At 39.9% G+C, this 20,130-nt stretch overlaps 1 protein-coding gene across 2 annotated transcripts; it reads right to left on the bottom strand.

The window, feature by feature from the left end:
• Positions 1-332: 332 nt before the first annotated feature.
• On the bottom strand, positions 333-15,463 carry MS4A1 (membrane spanning 4-domains A1). Of its 2 annotated transcripts, none has more exons than XM_050756977.1 (7): positions 15,285-15,463; positions 7,915-8,089; positions 7,331-7,450; positions 6,126-6,182; positions 4,307-4,543; positions 3,401-3,463; positions 333-2,167 (listed from the first exon to the last, which is right to left on the bottom strand). In XM_050756977.1, exons 2-7 carry the CDS (start codon positions 8,071-8,073, stop codon positions 1,949-1,951), a joined length of 855 nt encoding a protein of 284 aa, XP_050612934.1. In that variant the 5' UTR covers positions 8,074-8,089; positions 15,285-15,463; the 3' UTR covers positions 333-1,948. The 2 variants fall into 2 exon arrangements, with proteins under 2 accessions (XP_050612934.1, XP_050612933.1); XM_050756976.1 differs by having other exon boundaries at positions 3,401-3,502.
• Between the last annotated feature and the right edge of the window lie 4,667 nt (positions 15,464-20,130).

The following is a 20,130-nucleotide window of genomic DNA, read 5'->3' on the forward strand; positions in this document are numbered from 1 at the left end:
AAAATAAGATAGAAATAACATCTTGTATTTTTTTTAAAGATTTCTGACTTTCATTTTTTTTTCTCAGGCCTGCCCCTACCATGCCCTATCCTACTTCTCTCATATATTTCAGTCATCTGGAGTTCTGGGAGTAAGGAATCCATTATCAATGACCTATCCCATGAACATTGTCTTTGGGAACCTGTGTAAGACTATATAGACATGAATATTTGATGACCTGACACCTCACAGTTCAAACCTAGATTGGGGTTTTGTAAATATGAACTCAAGACTGTAAGAGCCTCCCATGGTCTAATGTTTCAAGAGTAAAGAAGAATAGACAAACACCCATGTTGGAATCATCTGTTGCAGAAAAGAGCACAAAGATAGTTTTATTAATTTAGAACGAATTTTGAGAACTTTACATAGACAGAAATGTTCTATCTCCTTTTTTTTTCTAATTTTGAGGACTGTCTTCCACTAGTGGTCTCTAAAAATGTAGAAATATCACGGGGAGTGCAAATTACATTGTCTCTTTACCTGCCACAATCTGGCAGCACTCATCATGTAGCAAATGCCCAAATAATAGACTACAGATTATAGTGACCTCACCCTAGGTTAACATTATTTCTAAGTAAGGTACTAATATATCTGAATTGAAAAGTAAGGCAGCTATTGACTCAGATTTGGCATTTTAATTACATTGTTTCCGAGTAGGATATTCTGAGAATGTCTATAGCACTTATTGTCTGCTTTATATAAACTACCAGTTAATTATATATTTATGATGCAAGTAGTTTTCCAAATGTGGTAGAAGTCTGAGTCTTTTTATCCCCATAGGTAAAATCTGACTCTGACCCTCTGTGTCTCTCAGTGCTTGTTTAGTGCTGATCAGAGGGTAAGTTCTTGATAAAAGCTGTTGACTTGGCTCTCACAGTTTATGCAGACATTGGAGAGACAATTTGGTTATCTCAAACATCACAGGATTTGAGTAAGAAGACCTCGTTATGAAACAAGGCTCTCGTAATTACTAGTTATGACTGTTGATAAGTTACCTTTTCTTGTTTACAAGTTATTTGACCTCTTTGAATTACTTGTAAAATAGAGGGATGTTTTCTTGATCATGGAACATCAGATGAAGTTATTTGATGAAATACTTTGTCATCTGGAAATTATAAATACAATGAAATGTTGATTATTATTTGAAATTTGGGCACCTCATTGTGGCATTTTCTATGGTCATTTTTTTCTTTTCTTGCATAAAGGCTAAAAGTAGGTAGACATGCAAACAATAGCCTAGAGTGGGAGTCAGGAAGAGTTAAGGCAGAGACATGTCCATGTATAAGCTATGCTGTTTTTACAAAAACAGATGAGTGTTGGCCATTTAGAGCTTCCCTCATGGGGTGTGGTAACTCTAAGAACGTGCCACAATGTCAGCCCTGTAGAAAGATAAATGGAATAGGTTCTGTATTGTCCCTAGTTGTTATTTTTTTAATCGTCCTTAAAACAGTGATGCCAAAGGGACTCCACCAAAAGCATAGATGTGGAAAAAAAAAAAAGATAGTTTAGGAATGTTGTGAAGTAGTCATATATCTTTACCATCAGGTGCAGTCTCTCTGGTTGCTGATGGAGAAAATGAAAAAAAAAAAAAAAACAAAAAAAACAACCATACTAAAAAGCCTATCCAAGGAACAGGTTAGTAGGAAATCACATTCTGAAGCACTCATTCTGCCTTTCTTCAATGTAAGAAAGTTGCTCAAAAGAAGAATCATGACAACACAAGCTGCTACAATGGCTACATTCTCTACATTCAGTGTAAGAGAGAAGGGGCTATGGTCACTCCATGCAAACGCCAGATAGAGATGTGGTGGGTATGTGCAGAGTACCTCAAGAAATGAAAGTCAGCGTGTCTCTTGGAAGCTATGAACACTAATGTTTAAAAAAGGAAACAGAAAATAGAAGAAATCATTTAAGGAGAGCTGTCATTTTCTATTGGTGAAGATTCCTGATCTTGGGGAGGTTCTGGAAAGTTTGTCTCTGTTTCTTCTTCTTCCTCTTCTTGGATTGGAATAATTTCAATGTCTTCTTCATTCTTTGGTTGGGAAGATGTTTCAGTTAGCCCAACCACTTCTTCCTTTATTTCAATGACTTGTTCTTTTTTTTCTTCAGCTGACAGGAGAACTACGCTCTAAAACACAAAATTAAACAAACTATTCTTTACTTTTACCATTGACACTTTTGTCAACAATCTCTACAAACATTTATCAAATAGCTCCTGGTTTTTATGCTACTTATTATTATATGCCTTTAAATGCCAGGATTTATTTTGCAGGTGCTTAAATCCTTATCAAATCACTTATTAAAACTCAAGTCTGAGTAAATCTTCAAGGGCAGCAGACATTTACCATAGTGCCTGGAATGACCACGTGGTATTGGGAAAAGAACGTTGCAGTAATAGAGGAGTTTAGATTGTTGTTCTGATTTGCCTTTCGTGAATATAACTCTGGGAGAAGAATTTTCCCTCTTTGATACTATTTTTCTTTAAATGCAAAATGAAGTAATTAGTGATGATTTCTAAATTATATTCTTAATCTAACAGTCTGGTTCTGAAGCAGTTAGTAATATATCTATTATTGGTCTCTTTTTATTTCCATTTGTGGAGCCCTTTAACCTATTGTCTTGGAAGAGGAATTAGGTGAAAAGTAGGGAAGAGGGGAATACTGAAAAATGAAACCAAAGAACTAGTGACTTTAGTCAGCCTTCAACCTTCAACCATCTTGCTTTTACACGCTGAATATGGAATCACAAAATCAGGATGGAAGCCTGAAGTCAAGCAGCAGGGAAGGTTAAGAAGAAGATGCACAGAGGCGGAGCACGGTGGCTCATGCCTGCAATCCCAGCACTTTGGGAGGCTGAAGCAGGAGGATCACCTGAGGTCGGGAGTTCAAGACCGGCCTGGCCAACATGGTGAACCCCCCGTCTCTACAAAAATACAAAAATTATCCTGGCATGATGGTGGGTTCCTGTAATCCCAGCTACTTGAGAGGGTGAGGCAGGAGAATCGCCTGAACCCACGAGGTGGAGGTTGCAGTGAGCCGAGCTCGCACCATTGCACTCCAGCCTGGGTGACAAAGTGAGACTCTGTCTCAAAAAAAAAAAAAAAAAAAAAAAGACGACGACGATGCACAGAATGTAGAACTGTGGGCTCTAACTACAGACTTATTTCAAATTTCAAGACATCGTTCCTTACTATTGATATTATTCGCTTTCTAGAAACATGCCATGACCTTTTTTTTTTTTTTTTTTTTTTTAAATCAAGCTCCTAGTTTCAACGACTCATCAGATTACATTCTCCATAAATGATCCTTTGTGGATGTGGATTTTCTACAGGGAGGTTGTGGCCAGAGGGGCTACTACTTACAGATTTGGGTCTGGAGCATGTTCTTCTCCATTCATTCTCAACGATGCCAGCTATTACAAGTTCCTGGAAGAAGGCAAAGATCAGCATCACTGACAAAATGCCCTGAAAAACAACAGAAGAATGAAGGTAAAAATGTAATAATGACACAAAGAACATTGTTGATATTCAATAAGTTATTGTTGACTATAATTGAATGATTAAGAGGTCAATTCTTTAGACAAGTAATGACTAGCTGTGAGAACTGCTAGTACAGGAGACAGCGTCTTTATAACCCTGACTCTAAACACATCTTTCAGCATCTTTCAGCACACAACAGATGGTTAATGTGTATTGCTGATAGAAAGTAAGGTATGAATAATCAGTTGAAGAATCAATTCTATATAGGAAAGAATAAGTAATGAGTCTCAAATTAAATTGCATTCAGTCTTAGTTGGTATGGAATCATGCCGAGGAGACCTCTTCATCCTTGGGGTATGCATTTTTAAAAAAATCTCTTTCAAACTCTATGTTTAAAAGTCCTTGGGCAAAAGACATTCATAACATCTTAGGTATTTCTTCTGTGCTCATCTTAGTCAATATAATGATAAATATTAATGCCACTAATGATGTTAACAATAATTGATGTTAAAGCCAATGCTTATGTAGCACTTCTAGGTACCAAACACTGTTCTAAATGTTTTGTATATATTAACTTACTTACTACTCAGAACAACCCTATTAGATAAATAGTGTTACCATCCCCATTTTACAGTTGAAGAAGTTGAGGCAGAGTGTGGTTAAAATTCTTGCCCACAGCTACATAGACAATAACTAGCAAACTCAGGTGGTCTGGATGAATCCAGAATTCATGATCTTAATAAACCAGTCATCCTTCCGCCCTGGAGAGCAATCCAGTTTCACACTTACCAGGAACAGAGATTGTATGCTGTAACAGTATTGAGTAGATGGAGAGTTTTTCTCAGAGGGATTAGCTGGTTCACAGTTGTATATGTTAATATATAGTGTGTGAACTCTAATAAAATTCAGACTCTCCATTTTTAAAAAATGGGAAATTTTAATATTAAGTATGTCCATGATTGAAAGAATCATTCCAGAAATGGCAGCAAAGAGGCTCAATGAATTCATTATCATTTTTCCTTTGACCTGAAATGGAGACACAGATTATTAATTGGGTTTGATTTCCCTTTGGAAAACATAGTCTGGGAGGGAATTCCAAATGCTACTCCCCTGACTCACAAAGCAACTACAACTAAATATACTGAAGTTCTCTTGGTTGTTTTTAACGTCCTTGTCTCTATAAAATAAAATCATGTCTCTATCCTGTTCTTTTCTCAGTCTTCCCTATCTCATTCACCATCCATCTGTTTTACAAAGCAAAATTTCTAAGAGTAACCCTTGAATCTATATCTTGTATCCTTGCACTTCCTTCACTGCCACTGCCACCATCCTAATAGGCATTCAATAAATATTTGTTGAATAGGTGAAGATAAATATTATCCAGTTTATTATATGCCTTCATAAATAGGTAGAGGGAAGAGAGAGAAGACGGTTCTTGTATCACACTTTAGTGGGATGGTATTGTGAAGTCTAGGTTGGGAAGGTTCAGCTAGAACCCTCTAGATCTGTACTATCAAATAAATGGAAATTAAAAGAGCAGAAGCAACAACAGTAACAACACCTATCCCTGCTGCCATGGGCTGCGATCAGCCCCAGTTAGCTATCTTCCAAAATACAATTAGGGCTGATGTCTCTGGGTAGCATAAGTGCGAGAACATCAGTGTGAACGTTCTACCTTGCAAAGATGATAAAAGGTTGAAACAGGAAAATATAAGTAACAAGTACCATAATGATATGAGATTATTGATTATTATTTTATGCTGCACATATTTCATTCCTGGCTCTACGACCTACACATGGCAAGTCAGTAGGTCTGGCTGTATCTGGAGAATAATTTGATGTCGTAAAACGTTTTTCCCCCAAAACTGAGTTTTTCAGGCCACTTTAAGAGAGGAACCATCTCAATCCACCCATTCCCTTGTTGATTATGAAAGTGACTCAGTTTAGTAAGAGACAGTGTTGGGGGTGGAATTTTTTGGGAGCAAACTTGCTGGTAAACTTTTTTCATCCATACAGCATCAGCATCTCTGCAGGCCAGTTTCCTCTGGATGTGGATGAGTCGCTAGGGGTTTTATGGGCAAGACCGCAGTGTAGCACCGTATAGCCTCTGAAGCACCATCACACACTCTACTGCCTTTCAGCTCCATTGTGACGTCACATGGTAGCAAGGACTGTTACCCTTCCTTTCTAGGTGAAAACTCAGAGGTACATAGAGGTAAACTGACTTGTTCAATGTTATGGCCAAAAAATAGCTTAGCTAGAATTTGAATCAATCATGACATTGATCAGATAATTTTCCTAAAGGGTGATCTGGGAGAAATGATAGGACTTTCAGAAAGGTCTATTATTTTCACACAGCATTTAACATTCATAAGACTCTAGGTATGGTTTTCATGGATCTGCTTTTAGTTCTGTTCCCATGAACAAACTTCAGATAGACCTCACTTCTAAGTTTTTTCATGAATAAAATCACAAGAACATTGTGGAAGGTCTTTGCTTTTTAGGGCTGAGAGGCTGTGATACCTTGGCTTTTTAAGGGCCTCAGTTTTTAACCGAAAAAATAGGTACTTCTCTGACACGTGGGAAAGAAGGACATATGGTTACTTGCCAAACACTTCCTGGAGTTTTTCTCCGTTGCTGCCAGGAGTGATCCGGAAATAATATACTGTAAAAAAGAGAGGTGGGGGAGGTGGAGAGGGGTGGGCAAGGCAGGAGAAAGAGGAGAGAGGGAGATCACTTTTTAACATTGATAACTGGTCAGAAAGAAGCCTACACTTTCAGCAACTTTCACACAACCATCCACCCATTTTTGTCACTTTTATTCATTTTTCGGCCGTCATAGTTCTCCTTTATTCAGGCTCAGTGACACTAAATTCATGCCTTTTACTCAATCATCTGGGGATCTGTGACTAGGAATATAATAAGACCAAAGAGACAGAATTCCTATTTCCTCATCAATTAATACTCATACCATGAATTTAAAAGTTTTATTTTTAGTTTTTCTTTGTTTTTAACTTGTGGAACTGCCCTTTGGGGGTTCACAGTGACATAAATGACTCTGATGACCTCTGAAGAGTGAATTGATGCAGAAAGAAATACTTGACCTGAACGGCACAGGCACTCCATTAAAACACTGGCTGTTACAGGAAGTGATGATGACTATTTTTCATCTTCCTTTTCTCACGTTCAGGCTGTAGAATGGAGGAAACTCTTGTTCTAACCCATCTCTACTTGTTTGGAAAATTTTAATCCTGGACTTACAGTGGCAACTATGAAAAGTGTCATGGGGAAATAAACATCACTGTCCTATGTGCCACACCCAGACAGGGTTACAGATTTGGAAAACATGTACATAAAACAGCCAAAAGAGTGCTGCTCTGTTGATAAGCAAAATAAGACTGATTTGTGATGGGACAAATTTCACCAGGTACCATAGCAACTAAACAGAATTGTAAGCAAGAAGGAGTAGATGGGAAGAAGTGGATGCTCCTGCTCCCTCTTGCTTTCCAAAACATCTTGCTATCTAGTCTAAAAGTCTAGGGCCACCCTCCCCACCAGAACTGACTTTGGAGTGTTCTTGCTTTGGACAGTCCCTGTGAGATCCATGCAGGGCCCCCTTCTCTGAATTCACATGAAACCGGAACACTGACTCTCAACCATGGGATTTATACTCAATTTGGTCAACCTGTCTTCTTAATTAGTTTAACCCAATAATATTTCCCTCAACACAGAAATAGTCTGGCATATCCCTGTGGAGCCTTTTAACATTTTTGTCTGCCTCATTTCCCAAATGGCTGCTATTCTTTTACTCACCATAATGCCTCCCCACAGAGGGTACCACACAGTCACACAGATGGGTGCATAGATCCCTGCTGGGATCATCAGAAGACCCCCCAGGGCAATGTGGAAGAGCCCATTCATAATCTGGACAGCCTGGGGAGAGAACAGAGGCAGCAATGGATGAGCCAAAATCATCACTGCTAGCAGGCAAAGACAAGGTTGGAAGCCCTGACTCCTGACTTGGAGCTGTGAGGAATGCCTAAAGGAAGCAGTGGAGGTGCCAAGAATTTTGTCTTTTTCTTGTTCAAATCTGTTTCCTCAACCACATGGGTTATTTCCAGGGAGCAGGTATGCCTGGGATTCTGGCAATGGACTGGGATGGGGGACCCCTGAATATACAAACCCCAAAACCAAAAGGTGACATAAGATCACCCAGAGGTTATCTAGGCGGTGACTTATCTGATGCACCTGATTTGGCCCGCTGTGTTAGACATAAAGAACACACCAGGTTGGGTCCCAATTCTTCAGGTTGGATTGAATTCTGTATGTGGCCTACAGCATCAGCTTCTGTCAGCCAGAAAATCCCTATGACTTGGGATGGAAGGCAACGGACTTACCCCCAAAGCCTTAGATTCCCTCATGAAGAAGCTTTGCGTGGGACCCACCGGTGAAGACATCCTCCTGAGGAGTGGTTTTGGACCAGGTTGCATAGCAATAGGGCCTTTCATTGGCTCTGCTGGGAAAGTCCCATTTACTGAATTTCTGGGTGTTGTCATTTTACTCTCAAAACTCCTAAAAATAAAACAAATAACAAAGTGAGGAGAGCAAGAACAAGATTTTTGGCAATCTTACCTTGTGTCATGCATCTGAATGCTTCTCTCAGCATTTCCTCTATGAGTGTCATTGAGGGTAGACATGGCCTCTTCCGAGTGACCTTGGATCTTAAGCAAGGCCTACTGCTGAGTTCTGAGAAAGGAGATGGAGGGGTTGTTTAGGAAGAGCATGTGGGCCCAGGAGTCCCTGCCAGTGATCTTGGCAACTGGGTTTGGGGCATACTTTATCTTTGTAGAGAACACCTTGCATATATGACTGCATGTCCTCTTTGTTTCTTATTCCTGGATGCTTTTCTTGTGCTTTAATATTGGAAAATGTATTTTCAATGGACTTGTCCTTGTCCTTTTGCTTATCTGCCTTTGTGCATTATGATGGGCCAGAGGCAACATTGCAGAGTACGGTGAGGACTATCTGTAGAAGCAGGAGGGGTCGATTCCAGGCCTCCTTCTATCTCTAACTCTGCCACCTTGTGCAAGTCACATCAAGAAGGCTCTCTAGGTCGGGCATGGTGGCTTGCGCCTGTAATCCCAGCACTTTGGGAGGCCAAGGCAGGCGGATCACCTGAGGTCAGGAGTTTGAGACCAACCTGGCTAACATGGCAAAACCCCATCTCTACTACAAATACAAAAATTAGCCAGGTGTGTTGGTGTGCACTTGTAATCCCAGCTACTCAGGAGGCTAAGGCAGGTGTATTGCTTGAACCCAGGAGGCAGAGGTTGCAGTTAGCTGAGATCATGCCACTGCATTACAGCCCGGGCAACAGAGCCAGACTCTATCTCAAAGAAAAAAAAAAAAAAGGCTCTATAGGGCTTTCTAATGCGGTATGTAAGACTGTGGCCTCCTGAGTCGGATTGCCTAGGTTTCAATAGTGATTCCTCTATTTGTTCTGATGTATTGGGCAAGTTCTTTAAATTCTCTGGGCCTCAGGTTCAACTGTAAAATGGAAGTAATAATAATTCTTATCTCATGGGCTGCTATAACACTTAACTGGGCTCATGGTCTGTGCATGGCTAGTGTCTTTTGGTTCAGGTGTAGCTCAAATGTCAGCTCCTAGAGGAGCCTACCTTGAACCCTCAACCTATAACACGTACTCCTATTTGCTGTCTTTTACAAAATCCTATCTTATTTGCTTTACGGCATTGATCACTTTAGGAAATTACCTTATTTATTTATTTGCTTATTATCTATCTCTTCCCCCACAGAATGGAAGTGCCATCAAAGTTGAGATTTTGTTCTGTCTTGTTCAGTATCTAAAATAATTCTTGGATTTAGTTACTTCTTAATAAATATTATCGAAGAAATGAATGTATGCAAAGAACCCATGTTGGAATAAATAGTTATTTTTGTTGCTATTCTTGTTCTTCTTTGTACTTTACTGAGCATTAGTTTCTATTTTATCCTTCTGTAAAATGAGAACAGTACCCCTCTCTGAGATGTAAGACATAAATAAGTTAACATATGTAATTGTGCCTAGGACAGACGGAGAGTGTAGTAAATGCTATTTATCAGTTTTCATGATTTATTCATTTCTGAAGTGAGAAGGCAATTAATAATGCCCTTTCCAGCTCAGATATTTTAAGATTCTGTTCAATCTTCATCTTGGGTTTCCTTAGTATTCAGTTGTTTATGTTAAGCGCTTATGTGGACTTGATTGGGTCTTTCCTGGAATCTGAAAATCCCTCTTTTGAGGACACATCGTTGCTCTTGTCTTTACTGATTGTAAGTCACGTAAGATGTATTGGAAATCAAGACTGTCTATTCAGGTGACATATCTTACTGAAGCCAGCGCCACATCCCAGCCATTAGACCACAGGCTGAAGTATATCTTACTGAAGTCAATCAGAGCTGAGTAGCTGCAGATGTGATGTAAAACAGGCAGCTGACTACTGTCACTCACATTTATACCTACTTTACAGCTAGAAGCAAATTTGATTCATGGCATCTCATCTGAGTCTTATAGACTCAGTCTTATAGAATAGGCAAGGAGTGAATCATCACCTGCGTTTTATAGAAGAGGAAACAAGGGCACGGAGAAGTTAGGTTACTTGTTCCAAGTTACAAAATTAGTAAATATTTGTTTGTTTGTTTGTTTGTTTTCATGACAAGGCCTCTCTCTGTCGCCCAGGCTGCAGTGCAGTGGCATGATCACAGCTCACTGCAGCCTCTGTCTCCTGGGCTCAGGGGATCCTTCTGCCTCAGCCTCTGGAGTAGCTGGGACCACAGGCAACCACCACCATACTCAGCTAATTTTTATATGTTTTTTAGAGATGGGGTCTTTCCATGTTGCCCAGGCTGGTCTTGAACTCCTGGACTCAAGCAATCTGCCCGCCTCCACCTCCCAAAGTGCTAGGATTACAACCGTGAGCCACCACGCCCAGATAAATCTTCATCATAAAGATTTAAAATGAAGACTTGGATCTCTCAAATGAGGCGTCCAGGGTACCAGGCTGCTTTGTCTTCTGTGAGAAAGAGGAATTCAGCCTTTCCCTTATGAACCCCTCTTTTCTCCTTCCAGTATATGCACTATTTGAATGACTATAAATTGATTGAAAATTATTATCTGTCTGGCGCATGGGCTAGGGGGAAGAGAAGAAACTTTGGTTGTTTCTCACTTGATTTTGCCCCTGCCCTAGATAGCCAGATGCCACACGATCCCGGGGATCTGCTTTGACCTCTAACAAAAAGGAATATTTCAATATAGCCCACTAAAGAGTTTGCATACTGGTCACTAGGTAGGATTTCTAGAGCTAGTCCAAACCTCAGAAACCATTCTGTTCATTTCACAAATGAGGAAACTGCAGTCTGGGTATAGAATGTGCCTTGGTAAAGACCTCACAGTTAGTATCAGAGCCAAGCTAGAAGGCAGTCACCATGGCTCTGACGTTGATGCTTTTTCTGCTGTACCATAGGCTAGTCCAGATAATTATAGTTGTTTACTGAGCACCTACTGCATACTAGGGATATTGTATATGGTATTGCCAACTCACTCAACACCTTCGTAAGTAGGCATTTTGACTACTTTCTGCAGATGAGGAAATGGAGGTTCAGACCTCTGAAGGTCGTATGGCAAGTATAGAATGAGCTGGGAGTCACTACACTCCGCCCTAGGGGGTAACTTTAGTGAAGATTACTTAAAGTGCAAAAGTCATCAATTATTTGAACTGAAGGAGATGATTGGACTACCGTTGTTTTAATTTCATTTTATTAATCAACTGCTTGATTAAAGCTGTGTCTGTATTGTTGGTGAGAAAAACCTTTTTTGTAAGCCAATTCTACTTGGGCTGTGCCTGTTGTGACTAATGGCAATAATGACCACAAGAGCTGTGTGTGTGTGTGTGTTTATGTGTGTGTGTGTGTGTTTATGTGTGTGTGTGTGTTTATGTGTGTGTGTGTGTGTGATATTTTATTTCTCTGTTAAAATGGTATCTCACGATGGCAGCTATATTTCTACAAGACTTAAATATTTGTATAAAATAGTTTATAAACAAACACATGAGTTCTTTCTCTGTTTTTTGTTTTTTGTGGAAACTATCTCTCTGTCATATATATATGAGATGAGATATATATATTGAGAGATATATATCTCATATATATGAGATGAGATATATATCTCATATATGTGAGATGAGATATATATATATATATCTCATATATATGAGAGGTAAATATATTAATTGATTTATGGCATTGTGGGCTGACTCTGTAATGAAAAACTTTCGTTCCATGAGAATTAATAAATACATAAAACTAGCCCACATACTCCTATGGAGATTGTAGATTCTCGCAGTTTTGCCTTATCATTAAAATAAATTGTTCACAATGACTTAGTGCCCAATGCACAGCTGTGCTCAAAGACTAGTTGGTAGATTAGTAGGGGTTATGGACCACATTAGCCAAAATAGGATAACAATAAAATTTTACATTTGCTGGTGTCCAAATCAGCATGAATGTTAAAATCAAGACTCAGGTGATCAGTCAGTACCCCATTTAATTACTCACACTAACTCTTGCAAATATTTTTTTATTTTTATTTTATTTTATTTATTTATTTATTTATTTTTGAGATGGAGTCTCGCTCTGTCGCCCAGGCTGGAGTGCAGTCGTGCGATCTGGCCTCACTGCAACCTCCGCCTCCTGGGTTCACGCCATCCTCCTGCCTCAGCCTCCCGAGTGGCTGGGACTACAGGTGCCCACCACCACGCCCGGCTAATGTTTTGTATTTTTAACAGAGATGGAGTTTCACCGTGTTAGCCAGGATGGTCTTGATCTGCTGACCTTGTGATCCGCCCACCTTGGCTTCCCAAAGTGCTGAGATTACAAGCGTGAGCCACTGCGCCAGGCCTGTTTTTTCATTTTTAAAGGCACTCCTGTTTTCATGTCCATCCACTGAAGAAGATCTCACAGCCTTTATGAGTTTTGGTTTGAATAGACTTTTAAGTCCACTCGTACCATCATATACTGAGAAATTTAAAACTGCCTCACTTTTTTTTTTTTTTTTTGAGACGGAGTCTAGCTCTGTTGCCCAGACTGGAGTGCAGTGAGGCGATCTTGGCTCCCTGCAAGCTCCGCCTCCCAGGTTCACATCATTCTCCTGCCTCAGCCTCCCAAGTAGCTAGGACTACAGGCGGCCACCACCAAGCCCGACTAATTTTTTGTATTTTTAGTAGAGACAGGGTTTCACCATGTTAGCCAGGATGGTCTCAATCTCCTGACCTCGGGATCCACCCACCTCAGCCTCCCAAAGTGCTGGGATTACAGGCGTGAACCACCACACCCAGCCTAAAACTACCTCACTTTTGTTACCTCACCTTCATTCTTTTCCACTCAAAATTGCTTTGCATTTTTATTCCTTCTGGCCTCCTGTGCACTTATCTCCGAGGAAGAATGCTCTTGCTTCCCTTCCCTTAGTGCTTTTCAGCCCATCTCAGTCCAACCAAGCTGTTAGCCCTTCCAAGAAATTATTTCTGCTTTGCACCTTCACTCTCCCAATTTCTGGCAATATGTAGCAGACAGTTAATCTCAGCTCTCTTGCTTGCTCCTCTTGTGGTCTCCGTAAGTTTAGGGTAATAGTTGCCTTCCCCATTTCAAAGTATCATTTTGAGAAAATGAGATAATTTGCATTTGCTAAGGTGCTAAATACTCCTTTAATGACTAAAATGTACTGCGGTGCCCCTGAATCCCAAAGCTTTCTTCTTTTAATCTAGCAATGTTCTTGGCCACTGCCCAGGCTCCCTTTTTCTTCACCGCAGCTTCTTCAAAGCTTTGCTACCCACTCTCTTCCCCTACCTCCTCTCCACCCACTCACTTCTCAATGCTTCGCAACCAGTTTCCGCTGGTCACTGAAACTGAAACTTATCTTTGAGGACTGTGCTGTAAAGTCAGTGGTCTTCCCTCAGGCCTCATGTCTCAGATTGTTTTATTTGTTTCTCCTGCCACCAAGGTTTAGATAGTTGGGACCACATTTCACTTTAGCTCCATCATCTCTCAGTCCATCTTCATCTTGGCTATTCATCAGTCAGTGGCCAAGTCATACCATTTCTACCTATGCAACACATTTTGCATGTGGGTCTGTTTTCTATATCCAGAGTAACCTGTGAGTTTCTCATTTCCATTCATGCTTTTCTGCCTTCAGTCTTTCTCTTTTCCAATCCATTGTCCACAAGGCCACTACATCAAGCTCCCAGTCACTGCTTTGAGTGATGCTCTTCCTGAGCCTGAACTCCTTTGCTGGCCTGTCATTACCTGCTGGCGAAACCCTTCATCTGACCCCTCCAGGCCTTTGGAATTCAGCCGTGTATGACTTCCCAAGCTCATAGCCCACTCTCGCCACCAGAGCCACCGGTCTACACATGTCCTCTACCTTCTTTCTTGAACCTTCTCAACTTTGAAGTGTTCCTTCTCCCTCCCGCTTTGCTTTCAATCAAACACTGCATTAGATATGCTCATCACCTGAGGGCGTTCCTGCTCTCCTCGCCTGTTTGCAAGGAGTTCTTCAGAGCTCCTAGCTCTTTGCTTTCCTTACTAGACACCAACTACTTTCTTCGGAGAATCCTGTGTCCTACTAGACTTGCAGAGGGAACCTGTTTTCTATGTCCTATGAGTTCAGTAATGTTAAGCTGAACATCAAACTCAGCTACTTCCTCAGGGAAGCTTTACAAATGCTCACAATGGCCAGGCACAGTGGCTCACACCTGTAATCCCAGCACTTTGGGAAGCTGAGGCAGTCGAATACCCTGAGGTCAGGAGCTAGAGACCAGCTTGACCAACATGGAGAAACCTTGTCTCCACTAAAACACAAACAAACAAACAAAACGCACACACACAAATGCTCACAATGCTGGATTAAACATTTCTTTCCACCAGATTCTCAGTGAGACTAAGCCATTTTATGGGAAACAGGGAGTCACTTATATACTGGATTCAGAAAACAGTAATAGCATGATTAAAATTAATCCTTGTTTTCCTTCATTAGAGCTACCTCCCACCTGCAGTGGCCCCTCTCGCTCTTGGTTTTCCATGTGATAGATTTGAGGCAGGATTTCGTGCTCAACTTGATGTCCACAAATCCCCTCTAGAAAATGTTAGCCTGTAAAGCCACCTGTACTTCTAGGTATATTTACATTTAATGTAGACAAAAGCATTTAAAGGAAGAGGAATGGAGTTTTTTTTCATTATGGCTATGACTGTTTATTTTCTCATTTGGTATTGGGAAGTCCTAAGTGATGCAGGATTTTAGTTCTAATTTTCACAATATAGTGGGTATTACCATTGACCCCATTTTATAGATGAGGAAGTTGAGCCTTTAGAGGTTTAGCGATTTGCCCAAGGTTATATGGCTTGTAAGTGGTAGAGCTCCAGTTTGAACCCAATGGTTTAGAAACCATGATTTAATCTCTATGCTGCAATCTACTACTTTTGTGGAATGATTTCACAGTTGACTGCATAGGGTAATTGTTGAGAGGGAGAGTGGTTAGAGGAGTGAGTGGGCAGCAAGCCTTGATATCATCACCCCTCCTTAAGTAATAGAACTTTTAGGAAGTCTGACTAGGGAAACTCTAGAATTAAGACCAAGAACCTCCAGTTTTCAAAACCATTCTATACCTTATCCATCACCTCCTTTAAGTCATGTAAAGAAAACAAATTGATGCCTTACCTGAGTCTCCAAGGCCTCAAATCTCAAGGGCTGATTTGGATGCTGGCTGCAGAGTTCAGTGGGTGCAGCTCGTTTCTCAAGCACACTGGGAGGGTGAGTGAGGTAGTCCAGGCCTGAGGATGAAATCGCTGATAGATACCAGGTGACAGGAAATCAGTAGCTTCCGCTACCTTGGGCTTCGCTCCAATTACTTTGGTTTAACACTTACCATAGCTGAAGGAGGTGCAGAAAAAGTTTCTGCCTTACCAGGTTTCACTTCTTGAAAAAGACCCCAGGGGACTGCCTGGCATGCTCATGTGACCTTAATTAGAAGAACTTCTGCAGCCCCCACCCTATAAGCAGGTGTGGATGGCGGGTCCCTAAGGACAAGAAAGAGTCTAGAAGTTGGCCAAAGATGGACTGTTAGCACTGGATTTCACCTTCTTGCTTCACTTTTAGGGCTGAGTAGGTGGGGAGGAGGCATCCATGCAGAGATTCAAGAATCACTGAGGCTGTACACTTGGGAGCACTATACTTAGGGGTCCTCAAATATTGTCCTCATTTGCTCACACTTAGGTTTCTAATGAACCATGTATATATCTTGTGTCAGATTTAGCAGAAATGGCCTAAAAGTATACTTCAGTGCCGTAGTACATGTACCCAGCCACTCAAAGCAAGAATTAGCCTCCATATTTGGAGATGTAAATTGAAATAGCACTTTCACCTCTGAACCCACCTTTTTCTTCCATCTGTCAAGTTCCCTTGTGTCCCCTCTCTTTTTAGTCTAGTCTGGAGCCGCAGGGTCATCAAGCCCAGTGCTAGATCAAGTAGGGAAATGGAAGAAGTTGGTGGTGTCAGGAGAGTCTAAATATTTGGGATGTGAATCAGAGTTTTGCCCAAAGATATTGTCCTCTCTCTCCCCCTACAGTATTCAACTTTTATGTTCATACGTGGAATTTTTAATTACATTTTTATTTTCTTGTTCATTGCTTCATTTTATTAGAGATACAGAGCTATAGTTAGGTAATTATTTGTTCGTTTAATCTAAAAGGATGAAATATGGTAGGCAGCTCTGTTGCCTAATTCGAGGTTCATTCCTGTCTCTCTTTTTCATCTCTTCTCTCTTTCTCTTTCTGCCTCTCTTTTTAAATTTAAAATAGTTTGGAACCATAGGATTAGATCCACTGGGAAGAAGTAGTTCTGGGAAGGCTGATTGTGGTGTGATATTTAAAAAGATGCCACTTTAAAAAAAAAAAATCATTGGAGCGGTTCATTAGGGGAACTGGCTACCATTTGAATAGAGAATTTACTTCTTCAAGAATACTCAAAAAGCCATGCAGTCACCTCTCAGAAATGCTGTAGAGTGAAGGAGAGTGGGAACAGAAGATCCATCATCCATTTAACATTCTAATTGAGGGTCTATGCATATCTGCTGAAATGCTTGAGTGGTTGGTGATGGGAGGACAGTTACCTAGGGTCTGAGTTGTGGATGATTTGAGGTTTGAGTCCTGGATGGGTGGGGTGATTAGAGGCATGTGCCTTCATTTTAGTTGGCATGGGAACAGGGTCAGGACTTGGCAAATGTATGGCAGCCAAGGGACTTGAGTTGTGGCTGCACAACCTGGTCTTTTGCCTCCTTTTCTCTGTTTGAGCCCTGTATTTCCCTAGTCAGTCTCAGGTTGTTTGCTACTTTGTGGCCAGCAAGATAACTTAGGTGGCTCTATGTATGATTCTTCCCAAATAAACTTGAACTTGAATTTGTATGAATACATAAACATTTACTTGCCTTTGCTGATTTGAATGATCAACATTTTAGTGCCTGAGTGTGTTGAAATTCTCACTACAATTTGGATTTGTCAGTAGCACCTTGTTTGGTGTATCACCATCACTCTTCCCCCAAGGCGTGAGAATATTTTATTAGGTTGATAACATATGTAAAATATTTCTCTTTGAATTAAGCCTATTTTCATTATCTAGTAACCTTGCTTCCAAAAGACAATCTTAAAGTCTACATAAAAGTGTGCCAACTTTTATTCAGTTTGTATTTTCCTGACGTGAATTTCCTTTTTACTCTCTGCACGTCCTAGCACTCCAATTTTTTTCATCATTGCCCTCTGTGTGAAAACTGTATGCTACATCATAATTATTTGTGTCCTTGCCTTAATCAGCCATTGTCTCCTTGTCCCTTGAAAGCAGGGTCAGTTTTTGGGATTGCCGTGTCCCTGGCAATCCTGAGAAAGAATAGTTCTGTTTGGCTGTTTCTTTCACCCAGGCGATTGTCCCCAGGCTCTCCAAAATTAAGAAGTAACATTATGCCATGTTCCCAACTGCTCTGCAAGGCCCTGGCACCCAGAATTATCTGCTGTTGGAGGGTTTTGGTGTCAGAGAATTGGTAAAGGAGACATAGGGCTCGTCAGAGGTGAGGCTAAAGATCTAATTGCAAATAGGACTTGGTTACAGGTCAGAAAATCCCATTGCTGCACTTGTAAATAATTCATACTAAGGAAAATGTAAATCGAAGTACTTAAGAACTTTATAGTTTACAGGGTCTTCTTTCTATTTTAAGGGACTGCTTTACATTTGGAACAGCTAGGAAGGTATTATTAATTAAATAATTACTTTTATGTCAAGAATTGTCCACATATAAACCTTACCCCACATATAATATTGATTCTGTTTTATAATTGTGGAAACTAAAGTTCAGGAAATGGAGGAAGCCATTCCCAAGTTGCAAAGCTGGTAAATGGTAAAATAAGTGATGTTTAGAGCAAGAAAATCTCAATGATAAATTTTAAAAGCTACCATTTACTAAGTGATTTTTAAGTTCCAGGCACTGATAAGCTCACTTTCCACGTTTCATTGAAGGTTCACAGTAAACCCATTAGGTAGGTATTATGATTATTGAATTCTAGTATAAAAATTTTAAGCCCACAAAGATTAATTTGTTCAAGTGACACAGCTTTAAATGGCAAAACATTTATTATTATTCATTTTAAGATATAAAAATGTCTGATGTACTCCCGTGTGCAGATTACTGGATCACTCCCTTTGCTTTTGTGATGTGGGAATATAGCTGAAGAAAAAAATGCAATTATATGACCTCATAGTTATTGAAAAGAGTTTTTTTTCTCTTATGTACCAATAAATATGCTATCATTGGAGACTGATATGTAACAGTAACATTTTTCTGCAGGTGTTGACTACAAAAATATCATTATGTAATAAACAATTTAATGAAAACAAGATGTTTTGCTTTCTCAATTGTATTTCTCAAAAAATTAAATAATATGTATGAAAAATTACTTGTAACAGTGGGACAAAAAACCATGTACCCACAGCCATGATTAGAGATACAAGAGTGTCGCTGATACCTTTGAAGGCTCTCGTGTTATCCTTCCCCAAGTCACCCTCTTTATCAGAGCTCATCATTATGCTGAATTTGGTGTTTATCACTCTCTTCCTTTTCATTATATTTTGTCTTTCCACATATGTTTATATTTCACACGACATATTGCTTAGTTTTTGTGTTTTGTAATCATTATTTAGGTAGAATTAATAAGATGTTCTTTTGTGACTTGCTTTTTTTGCTCAACATTAAATGTGTAAAATTCATCTTTGTTGATTTGCTTCGAGTAATTTATTTTTAGCAATATGTGGTCCTCCAGGAGGGAATGTGGTACAATTGATCTGTTCTCTGTCCGTGGACATTTGAGGTATTGCAGACAATCCTGCTCTGGAAACATTTGTACATGTCGTGTGTTGCACACATATAAGAATTTCTCTTGTATATATTAACTAGCAGTGGAATTGTTGGGTGATAAAGCATGTGTATCTTTACCTTTACTAGGGAATTAGTTTTTAAAGTGGTTGTCTTCATTTACACTCATACCATCGTGGTAGGAGAGTTCCTTTCATTCCACAATTACTTAAGAAATTGAGTGCTTTTCATATATTAACTTTTGTTTTCTTCTCCTGTGAAATGGCTGTGCATGGCGTTGGACTAAGTTCTCATCAAGTTGTATTTTTCTATTAATGTATAGGAGGATTTTACATATTCTATCTCATTAATTTTGTTGGTTGTTTCTGTTGCTAAAAGGCTTTGATTTGTAGCTGCTCTTGTCACACTTGTGTAACATTCTTAATAACGACTAAGTGGGTTGTATCAGTTCCTATTGGTACTATTCATGTTCTGGGATCTGTTTAAGAAATTCTTTACTACCTTGATGTTGTAAAGAAGTCTTCTATCTTTATTTCTAATAATTTTAACGTTTCTTCTTTCTTTTGTTTTTTAAATTTTATTTTAGGTTCAGGAGTACATGTGCAGATGTGTTATACAGGTAAGTGGCATGTCACGGGGGTTTGATATACAGGTTACTTTGTCACCCAGGTAATAAGCATAGTACCCAATAGTAGTTTTTTGATCCTCGCCCTCCTCCCATCCTCCACCCTCAAGTAGGCCCCAGTGCCTGTTGTTCCCTTCTTTGTGTCCATATGTACTCAATGTTTAGCTCCCACTCATAAGTGAGAATACATGCAGTATTTTCTTTTCAGTTCCTGTGTCAGTTTGCTTAGGATGATGGCCTCCAGCTTCATCTATGTTGCTGCAAAGGACATGATCTCATTCTTTTCTATGGCTATGCAGTATTCCATGATGTATATGTACCACATTTTCTTTATCCAGTCTACTGTTGATGGGCATTTAGGTTGATTCCATGTTTTTGCTATTGCAAATAGTGCTGCAGTGAACATACAGGTTCATATGTGTTTATGGTTGAACGATTTATATTCTTTTGGGTATGTACCCAATAATGGGATTGCTGGGTTGAATAGTAATTCTGCTGTGAGTTCTTTAAGAAATTGCCAAACT

The sequence above is a fragment of the Macaca thibetana genome, chromosome 14 (assembly GCF_024542745.1).
Source record: "Macaca thibetana thibetana isolate TM-01 chromosome 14, ASM2454274v1, whole genome shotgun sequence".
In the NCBI taxonomy this organism is placed as follows: Eukaryota; Metazoa; Chordata; class Mammalia; order Primates; family Cercopithecidae; genus Macaca; species Macaca thibetana.